Here is a 10,192-nt window from a genome sequence, read left to right on the forward strand (position 1 = left end):
TGGCCACTCAGTAAAAGATTATCACCATGTCATTTTAGGGGCTCAGTACATCTCTAATATGATTGTTGCTCCATTTCATATTCAAGTGTCTATTCTTTCCTGTAGTCAGGAAATCTGAGACATACTCCACCACAGTCAGTGCTTATGCTCATACTGCCCAGAAGAGGGCACCGCTGCAAAACTTTGCATGTGAGGCACCTAAAACCAAAATAAAGAAGAAGAAGAGCATCACACTGTTACACAAACAATGTTCAGATTCAGCTCAGATGGAGGGAGAGCAGCTGGTCAGCTGGCCAGATGGTCAGAGAACTTTCTCCCCATTAGTTTTTAGTCTGGGACAGTCTTGGATTGAGATGTTTACTCTCTGGGAGCTCTGAGAGGGAAATCAGTGAAAATGTCCTGTGTTAAAGAGGAGTGTGAGGATATCAGTGTGATGGAGGCAACTGGACTGAAAGCTGAAAACCAGCAGATGGACAAAGGTCAGTGTGGACTCTATGAAGTACAGCAGGTTTGCTCTGAATGAACATTTGCATTGATATCTGGGTATTTTCTTAAATATAGTGAGTGTTATTTAAGCTTTAATTGCCTGTGTCAGTTATTAAACTGTGCCGGTCTGGTTGCTCCATCTGACTGACTGGTTGCGCCGACTGACTTTTCAGACTAATTTCAAATTAAACAGGCTCTACATAAACAGCCGCAGAAACCTTTGAACTTGAGTTTATACTATATTTTTTCACATAAATAAACATTATTATAATAATTCCACATTTTCATGATTCTCCTGAGGTCAGACCACCTGACATGGTAAACTGAACCGTTCTAACCATGACTCAGAAATCACATTTTTACAAAATTTGTGACCTTGGCATTGCACCATGAAGGTCAGTTGGGGTCTGGTTTATGATGCAATACTTTGTCCATTCTGTAAGAACTTGCAGACAAAAGTTTTTCAGTGAGTTAAGCACTTTTAAGGCTGCCTTATCTTGGTAACCAACACGATTTTTATTTTTGCATATGATAAATTCCATCAGCATCTCCTGATGACGTATTGATTAGATAAAGCAGGTACTGATTGATAATTATGATAACCCTAGGCTTCTTTGAGGAAAGGGTAGGAAATGGTTAAACAAACACAATGACACATAAAATCACTACTTACTGTATGAATGTTGTTTGTATTTGTGTTGTTATAGAGTTTTGTGACCATAATGACTTGTTTTTCTTTTTTACTACAGAACAAGTGCCACGAGAAGACATCAAGGAGGAACATAAACCAGAAGTGAAGCTGTTTCAGGAGGAATATATCTCACAGGAATCTCACCAAAACACTAAGCCTGGAAACAGTGTCAGTGATTCCTCCCACCAGAAAGATCACCTGAGAATTCATACTGGAGAAGAACCATTTACCTGTTCACAGTGTGGGGAGAGTTTTACCTTGGAGAGATCTCTGAAACGCCACATGGACGTCCATGACGGAAAGAGACCTCATCAGTGCTCTCAGTGTGAGTGGAGCTTCAAACGCTTCACGGATTTAAGACAACATGAAAAGACTCATACTGGAGAAAAGCCGTTCGCCTGCTCTCAGTGTGAGTGGAGTTTCAGACGTTTAACGGAGTTAAGACGGCATGAAAAAACTCACACTGGAGAAAAGGCTTTCCCTTGCTCTCGGTGTGGAACGCGCTTTTCCTTACCAAGATTCCTGAAAACCCACATGTTGATTCATAATGGAGAAGAGCCGTTCACCTGCTCGGAGTGCGGAAAATGTTTCTCGGCGCCAAGCCATCTTAAAAAACACACAAAAATTCATACAGGAGAAAAGCCGTTTACCTGCTCTGAGTGTGGAAAACACTTTACAGAATCCTGCAGCCTTAAAATTCACATGATGATTCATACTGGAGAGAAACCATTTACCTGCTCTGAGTGCGGAAAAGGCTTCTCAGTGCCAAGCCATCTCAAAAAACACACCAAAATTCATACTGGAGAGAAGCCGTTTTCATGCTGTAAGTGCGGAAAATGCTTTACAAAACCATGCAGCCTCAAAACCCACTTGCTGATTCATAATGGGGAAAAGCCATTTACCTGCTCTGAGTGCGGAAGAGGCTTTTCAATACCAAGCCATCTTAGAAAACATGCAAAAACTCATACTGGAGAAAAGCCGTTTACGTGCTCTGAGTGCGGAAAACGCTTTACAAAATTGTGCAGCCTTAAAATTCACACGATGATTCATACTGGAGAGAAGCCGTTCGCCTGCTCTGTGTGCGGAAAAGGCTTTACAATAAGAAGCCAGCTTAAAACCCACATGATGATTCATACTGGAGAAACACCATTTACCTGCTCTGTGTGCGGGAAAGGCTTTTCAACTCCAGTCGGCCTTAAAAGTCACCTAAAGATTCACACTGGAGAAAAGCCTTATGCCTGTACTGTGTGTGGGAGGAGTTTTTCAGCATTGAATATCCTTGTAAACCACATGAGGATTCACACTGGAGAAAGGCCTTTTATCTGCTCTCACTGTGGAAAAGGCTTTAAGCAGGTTAGCACTCTAAATAAACACGAGAAGAGATTTCACGAAACAGGGTAGGTCTCTATGTTGAACTTGCTTAAAAAAAATATGGATGGGTTCAAATACTATTAAATAGTAACAAATGCAGATAGAACAATAAAATAGATGGTTATTGTTTTCGTTATTGGGTCTCTTTACACCTGGCATTAATATGTGATCGGATCATGTTTGGATTTCATGTGACTGCATGAAAAAATGGGTGTAAACACTCCCAGGATGCACTGTGAGTGGATTACGATCAGTTCAAGATCAGATCACACTCAGAGATGTTTAGAGACGGATCCGATCATATTTAAAAGATGCATTTTTCATTTTCTGCATATAATTATGTGAGTGGAAATGCATGTGCTGGGTGCTGACTAGCTGGTGAAGGAATAAACAATGAAGCTAAAGATGGAGGATGCATGAGTCTGAGGTTCCTCAAACCGACAGCCTGTTCCTGACTTGCCAACCGGCCAATCCGAGGCTGTGTTCCTTACTCTTTGACCAATCAGAGGGCGCATTCCTGATTTGTTGGCCAATCAGAGGCTGTGTTCTTGTCTTGTTGACCAATCAGAGGCTGTGTTAATAACTTGTCAGCCCATCAGAGGTTGTGTTCCTGACTTGCCAACCAGCCAGTCTGATTTAAGCATGCAAATGGTTCTTTCAGTGTTTGTGGTTCTTTGTAGAACTATTGTCTGAACAACGCTTGAAGAACTTTAAATTGTTCTCAATTATGTAAATGCCTTTTTTGTTACAATTCACTCTATGTATTTTATTCATTTTGTACAGAGTTTTGGTCCTGAATTTTACTTTGCAGTTGTTTCTGAATGAATGAATGAATGAATGAATAATCACTGTGTTTCAGTTTGAGTCTACAAACAATAAACAAACAAATAAGCAAAAACATAAAATACTGTAAAGGTTCCAGCTTGCCATGTAGAAGAAATGTTTTCTGAAAAGATGAACAGTCACTGGTAATGTTGTTTTTTAAACAACAATAATAAAATAGCACCAAATAAATGCAATTCTAGTATGGACAGTACCCACTACCGGTTCTAACCTGAATAAAGATGAGGTCTAGGTTAGCTGCGTTAGAACACAAACTTTTACAGCAAAAGCTGAAGAGCAGAAGAAGAGATGGAGATTGAGCTGGTCAGATGGTCTGAGAACTTTTTCCTCATTAGTTTTCAGTCTGGGACAGAGTTGGATTGGAATGTTTACTCTCTGAGAGCTCTGAGAGGGAAATCTGTGAAAATGTCCAGTGTTAAAGAGGAATGTGAGGATATCAGTGGATGGAGGTGACTGGACTGAAGACTGCAGAGCAGCAGATGGAAGGTCAGTGTCAGACTCACAGTTTTTTCTGAGGTTTCAGAAGTTTCTGACCCAGTAGGTTAGATTACCGGATTGAAGTGGCACAGATCCGATTTTTTGCCCTAATGTGACTCGGATCTGATGTTTTCAGGGCTGTGTGGACACACAAATTTGATCTTTTCAAATCCGACCTGAGCCACTTTCATACGTGGTCCTAGATCAGATACGTACCCGATTCGTGGCCATACGACCTTCTTGTGAACGCTCAGATTGGAATTCATGTGCTTTTTCCCCACTGCAGGTGGGCCATCATTCAGTGTTACCATGGCAGCAGCGCCGAACAGAAGTTAAAGCTTGTAAACAGTGGAAAAGCAACTCATCTCACCTTTTTCTCCTTCGTCTCGCTCCAATAATGAAGCTGAGAGCTGATCAGAGTAAATTATCTTTTCAGTGAAGCTCGTTCTGCTCGTTTGTTTGTTTGCTGATGATGCACGTGACACACGTGATTCATTCACGTGACGTTACTGAGTAGGATGTGCGCATGCGGGTCATGTCAGGACGCCGGTTCATTCACATTAATGGCAGATTTGAATCATTTACCTAAACGAGTGTGAACCATCGTGTCAGAGAGATCGGATTTGAGCACTGAGGCTGTGTGAATGTAGCTTTAGAGCTGAACATTCTGGTTTTAGAATTGAACATCCCATTCATAATCGCCATAGGGAATTTGATCTTTACCCATTTATATTTTACCCAGCCCACGCAGGCTTTACCATGAGCTACGAGACTATGAGATGTTTATATGTGCTCCAGTTAAAGCCACGAGCCAGCGTGTTTCAAAACGTCGCGTTTCATTCCCTCATAAAGAAATACATTACCCATACGCCCTAGAGCGAGCTCCACCAATCAGAGGCTTCGCTGTTACCATGGAGATTCAAACTGTGTGGTTCGGCGCCAAAACGGAGCAAAGCGGCGTCTGTTAGCGAGCAGCGATAGCAGCAGCGCGGTTTGCTGTCAGATACGATGTGTTTATAAATTTTATACATAGTGATAAATATCATTATCGATGTTAAAGTTACCAGCTAATGTGGAAGATGTACACTGTCTCCCTCAGATGAGTCTATAGAGGCAGATATGCACTCTTTATCACAATGGCAGAAACAGACACATCTTTTGCTGTGTGATACACAGCAGTAACTGAGGTAAATCTGCTGTAGCTGAGTGAAAGATATGTTAGATAACTGAGGAAATACAGCATTACTGAGGTAAATCTGCTGTAGCTGAGTGAAAGATATGTTAGATAACCGAGGAAATACAGCATTACTGAGGTAAATCTGCTGTAGCTGAGTGAAAGATATGTTAGATAACCGAGGAAATACAGCATTACTGAGGTAAATCTGCTGTAGCTGAGTGAAAGATATGTTAGATAACCGAGGAAATACAGCATTACTGAGGTAAATCTGCTGTAGCTGAGTGAAAGATATGTTAGATAACTGAGGGAATACAGCATTACTGAGGTAAATATGCTGGTGGCTGAGGGAAAAATGGCATACTGTGGTAAATATGCTGGTGGCTGAGGGAAAAATGGCATACTGTGGTAAATCTGCTGGTGGCTGAGGGAAATACAGCATTACTGAGGTAAATCTGCTGATGGCTGAAAGAAATACAGCATTACTGAGGTAAATCTGTCGGTGGCTGAAAGAAATACAGCATTACTGAGGTAAATCTGTCGGTGGCTGAAAGAAATACAGCATTACTGAGGTAAATCTGCTGGTGGCTGAGTGGAATATGGCATTACTGAGATAAATCTGTCGGTGGCTGAGGGAAATACGGCATTACTGAGGTAAATCTGTCAGTGGCTGAAAGAAGTACAGCATTACTGAGGTAAATCTGCTGGTGGCTGAGTGGAATATGGCATTACTGAGATAAATCTGTCGGTGGCTGAGGGAAATACGACGTTACTGAGGTAAATCTGTCAGTGGCTGAGGGAAATACAGCATTACTGAGGTAAATCTGTCGGTGGCTGAAAGAAGTACAGCATTACTGAGGTAAATCTTTTGGTGGCTGAGGGAAAAATGGCATACTGTGGTAAATCTGGTGGCTGAGGGAGATTTGGCATTACTGAGGTAAATCTGCTGATGGCTGAGGGAAATACAGCATTACTGAGGTAAATCTGCCAGTGGCTGAGTGGAATACGGCATTACTGAGGTAAATCTGTCAGTGGCTGAAAGAAATACAGCATTACTGAGGTAAATCTGCCAGTGGCTGAGTGGAATACGGCATTACTGAGGTAAATCTGTCAGTGGCTGAGGGAAAAATGGCAGCCCATGTCACTTTCCAATCCATGGCGTTACCCCATTTGGTGCATGCTTCCTATTAGCTCATCGCCACTGTTCTGCAGATCCTTTCCTCCTCCACTGGCGCTCTCACCTTATCTTGGACTAGGTGATGCTTCCCTTTCCCTTGGGTGATGTTAATATGTGGGGTAGGAAAAGATCCAGCTCTGTCTTGATTCACCACTCCCACCAGACTGTTGTGATGGGGCTGCGTCTCTGCCTGCAGAACATCTTCCTTTCCTCTCTACTACCTCCCTGTTCTCACCTCAATTTCAGCTTTGGCCATCTTCGGATTTCTTCCAAGCATGTGATGGTCAATTGCTTGTTGCTGTGCCCTTAGAGCGTGGTGCTATTGAGGCTCCTTCGTAGCCCCAGCCGTCTTCTGAGATGACTGCTGACTGTTCTCTCTGATGGCTTTGCTGTCAATATTGGCATTTCGTAGACTAGGAGAGGCCACAAGATCCAAATGGTCCATGTAAATTCTGTATTACTGCAGAATATTGTAGTTTTAAATAAGAAAAATCAATTATTATCAATAATGTTGTCCTGATGTGATTACAACCTCATATTTAATTGCAAACAGTATAAAGACAATATAGCAAATGTTGAAACTTCGAAACGTTGTTTTTTGAAATATGTATGCCTATTTGAATTTGATGCTGGCAACAAATTGGCTGACCTATTACAAAACCTATAACTCCTAATAAAAAATCTAATAATCTACTACAAACTCTGTAAACTCTAATAAAAATCCTAATGACCTACCACAAATCCTATAAACCCTAATAAAAATCCTAATGACCCATTACAAACGCTATAAAACCCTATTAGAAACCCTATGCCTGAATTTTTTAACAGGACATCGGGGTATAAGAAATTCTCTATTCTCTAGAAATTATTAATACAGATTACAGTTCGGATTACAGGCGTCTATTCACTTCTATAGTCAGGAAATCTGAGACATACTCCACCATAGTCAGTGCTTATGCTCATACTGCCCAGAAGAGGGCACTGCTGCAACACTTTGCACGTGATGCGCCTCAAACCAAAGACAGAAGAAGAAGAAAAAGAGGAGGCGGTAGAAGAAGAAGAGGAAGAAGAAGAGAACCACACTGTTACACAAACAGTGTTCAGATTCAGCTCAGAGTGAGGGAGAGCAGCCAGTCAGCTGGTCAGAGAACTCTCTCCTCATTAGTTTTCAGTCTGGGACAGAGTTGGATTGGGATGTTTACTCTGTGAGCTCTGAGAGGGAAATCTGTGAAAATGTCCAGTGTTAAAGAGGAGTGTGAGGATATCAGTGTGATGGAGGCGACTGGACTGAAGACAGAAGACCAGCAGATGGACAAAGGTCAGTGTGGACTCTATATACTCAGTGTAAACAGGGTAAGGAGGGTTCTTCTGGTATAAATGTGAGATGGAGCTCCTACAAATGGTCCTCCCACAGATGGTCGTACAGAAGACATTTCGGGGAATTAAATGTATGCGAGATGCGAAAAAGGTCTTAGTTTGTATGTCATTTTTTATCAGTGTTTAATTTCAGTGTTTAATTATTATCCAGAATGAAGTTCTAATAAAATAAATTCCCTGCTCCCAACACACCTGATCCAACTGTTCAGCTGTTGAGTTTTTGTGGGTATATTAAAGCAGGAAAGGCACTAAAATGTGCAGATCAGTTGAGAAGCACAGGATTAGATAAACCGGATATAGGGACAGAGCACGTTTAGGCCACAGCCATGCTGTGCGGTAAAACAACTCCATGCTTTCCACTGATTTGCATTGCACGCTTCTATTTTTTGGTGTGGTAAAATTAAAAATCCACCAAAAAGCTGTTGAGTGGTGGGTTGCACGAAAAATAAGATTAAAAACCTGATTTAATGTTTTACAGGATTCCAAGATGCAAAACAGGGCCAAAAATATGTCATATCACTGTTGTCACGTTTTATGTTAAAGCTGTTTAAGCCTCGGAGTGCAACAATGTCCCATTCACTCCTTTTTAAACTATGCGGAATGTTTACCGCCACGAGGGACATGGTTTTCCCTCCAAAGACAAAAAGCTTTGGGTCTCTATTGGATGATAACCACAAATAATACTAGACTTCTCAAGGAAAGGTTAAACATATACACTGGCCTAAAATCACTACTTAATGTATATACTACTTAATGTTAATGTTAATGTTAATTGTGTTTATTGTAATAGTAATCAATAAATGCTTACCAAGCAGATAAATAGCTTAGTTGAACCACAAATGCGCTCATAAATGGGCTCTAAATGTTTTTTGTTCAATTTTACGTCAATTGACTGGAACAGACCTTATGCATTTAATGCATTTAAGACCCAGAATGTCTGTATATGATTGTCTCAGCTATTATTTCAGTTTGATTTGGCCTTTATTTTGCAAGATTCTTTATTTGATCATAATGACTTGTTTTCCTTTTTTATTACAGAGGACGTATTACAAGACATCAAAGAGGAACATAAACCAGAAGTAACTCCATTTCAGGAGGAATATATCTCACAGGAATCTCACCAAAACACTGAGCCTGGAAACAGCTTCAGTGATTCTTCCCATCAGAAGGATCACCTGAGAATTCATACTGAAGAAGAAGCTTTCAGCTGTTCACAGTGTGGGAAGAGCTTCACCTCTGAGAGAGCTCTGAAACGCCACATGGACGTCCATGACGGAACGAGACCTCATCAGTGCTCTCAGTGTGAGTGGAGCTTCAAACGATTCCCGGATTTAAAACGGCATGAAAAAACTCACACTGGAGAAAAGGCTTTCCCTTGCTCTCGGTGTGGAACCCGCTTCTCATTACCAAGATTTCTTAAAACCCACATGTTGATTCATAATGGAGAAGAGCCGTTCACCTGCTCGGAGTGCGGAAAATGTTTCTCGGCTCCAAGCCATCTTGAAAAACATGCAAAAATTCATACCGGAGAAAAGCCGTTTACCTGCTGCGAGTGCGGAAAACACTTTAGACAATCCTGCAGCCTTAAAATTCACATGATGATTCATACTGGAGAGAAACCATATACCTGCTCTGAGTGTGGAAAAGGCTTCTCAGTGCCAAGCCATCTCAAAAAACATGCAAAAGTTCATACTGGAGAGAAGCCATTTTCATGCTGTAAGTGCGGAAAACGTTTTACAAAACCATGCAGCCTCAAAACCCACTTGCTGATTCATAATGGAGAAACGCCATTCATCTGCTCAGAGTGTGGAAGAGGCTTTTCAACTCCATCTGGCCTTAAAAGCCACCTAAAGATTCACACTGGAGAAAAGCCTTATACCTGTACTGTGTGTGGGAGGAGTTTTTCAGCATTACATATCCTTGTAAACCACATGAGGATTCACACTGGAGAAAGGCCTTTTATCTGCTCTCACTGTGGAAAAGGCTTTAAGCAGGTTAGCACTCTAAATAAACACCAGAAGAGATTTCACGAAACAGGGTAGGTCACCTAGTTTGAACTCTCTTAAAAATATATAGGTTCTATATTCTATATATAGGTTAATATATTGGTTCTAAATACTATTGAATAGTAACAAATACAGATGGAACAACAACAGACAATTCCACACACACGTTTTCCAAACCGCTTATCCTTCTGGATCAAGGGGGATGCTGGAGTCTATCCCAGCAGTCAATGGTTGGAAGGCAGGAAACACCCTGGACAGGTCAGTAGTCCATCGCAGTGCAGACAGACAAACATATATATTCACACACACCGAGGGGCAATTTAGTATCTTCTGTATGTCTTTGGACTGTGGGAGGAAACTGGAGAACGCAGAGGAAACCCATGCAGACATGAGAAGAACATACCAACTCCACACAGAAAAAACTCTGGTTGCCCGGCCAGGGAATCGAACCCAGACCCTTCTTCCTGTGAGGCGACAGCGCTACCCACTGGCCAGCGCTACCCACTGTGCTGGCCCCAGATAAACAAATACAGATGGAACAATGACCATTAATTACTACTGTCATTATTATATATGATAGTATCTTACTA

At 41.5% G+C, this 10,192-nt stretch overlaps 2 protein-coding genes across 3 annotated transcripts; both read left to right on the forward strand.

The window, feature by feature from the left end:
- The first annotated feature begins 223 nt into the window (after positions 1-223).
- LOC118798195 (gastrula zinc finger protein XlCGF57.1-like) lies at positions 224-4,213 on the forward strand. The gene is made up of 2 exons (XM_036557565.1): positions 224-479; positions 1,236-4,213. The coding sequence occupies exons 1-2, from the start codon at positions 395-397 to the stop codon at positions 2,576-2,578; spliced, it is 1,428 nt and encodes a 475-aa protein (XP_036413458.1). The 5' UTR covers positions 224-394; the 3' UTR covers positions 2,579-4,213.
- A 665-nt stretch (positions 4,214-4,878) lies between these two features.
- LOC118798196 (gastrula zinc finger protein XlCGF8.2DB-like) lies at positions 4,879-9,881 on the forward strand. 2 transcript variants are annotated; one of them, XM_036557567.1, is made up of 3 exons: positions 4,879-6,061; positions 6,103-7,537; positions 8,635-9,881. In XM_036557567.1, exons 2-3 carry the CDS (start codon positions 7,453-7,455, stop codon positions 9,636-9,638), a joined length of 1,089 nt encoding a protein of 362 aa, XP_036413460.1. In that variant the 5' UTR covers positions 4,879-6,061; positions 6,103-7,452; the 3' UTR covers positions 9,639-9,881. The 2 variants fall into 2 exon arrangements, with proteins under 2 accessions (XP_036413460.1, XP_036413459.1); XM_036557566.1 differs by having other exon boundaries at positions 4,879-7,537.
- The last annotated feature ends 311 nt before the right edge of the window (positions 9,882-10,192 follow it).

Source organism: Colossoma macropomum, unplaced genomic scaffold, assembly GCF_904425465.1.
Source record: "Colossoma macropomum unplaced genomic scaffold, Colossoma_macropomum, whole genome shotgun sequence".
Lineage (NCBI taxonomy): Eukaryota > Metazoa > Chordata > Actinopteri > Characiformes > Serrasalmidae > Colossoma > Colossoma macropomum.

What these genes read in the sequence shown, in the direction of transcription:
- LOC118798195 (XM_036557565.1), top strand. Translation starts at nt 395, where the DNA reads ATGTCCTGTGTTAAAGAGGAGTGTGAGGATATCAGTGTGATGGAGGCA. An exon ending in AAACCAGCAGATGGACAAAG is followed by an intron (nt 480 to 1,235) that starts GTCAGTGTGGAC and finishes TTTTTACTACAG; the next exon opens with AACAAGTGCCACGAGAAGAC.
- LOC118798196 (XM_036557566.1), top strand. Translation starts at nt 7,453, where the DNA reads ATGTCCAGTGTTAAAGAGGAGTGTGAGGATATCAGTGTGATGGAGGCG. An exon ending in AGACCAGCAGATGGACAAAG is followed by an intron (nt 7,538 to 8,634) that starts GTCAGTGTGGAC and finishes TTTTTATTACAG; the next exon opens with AGGACGTATTACAAGACATC.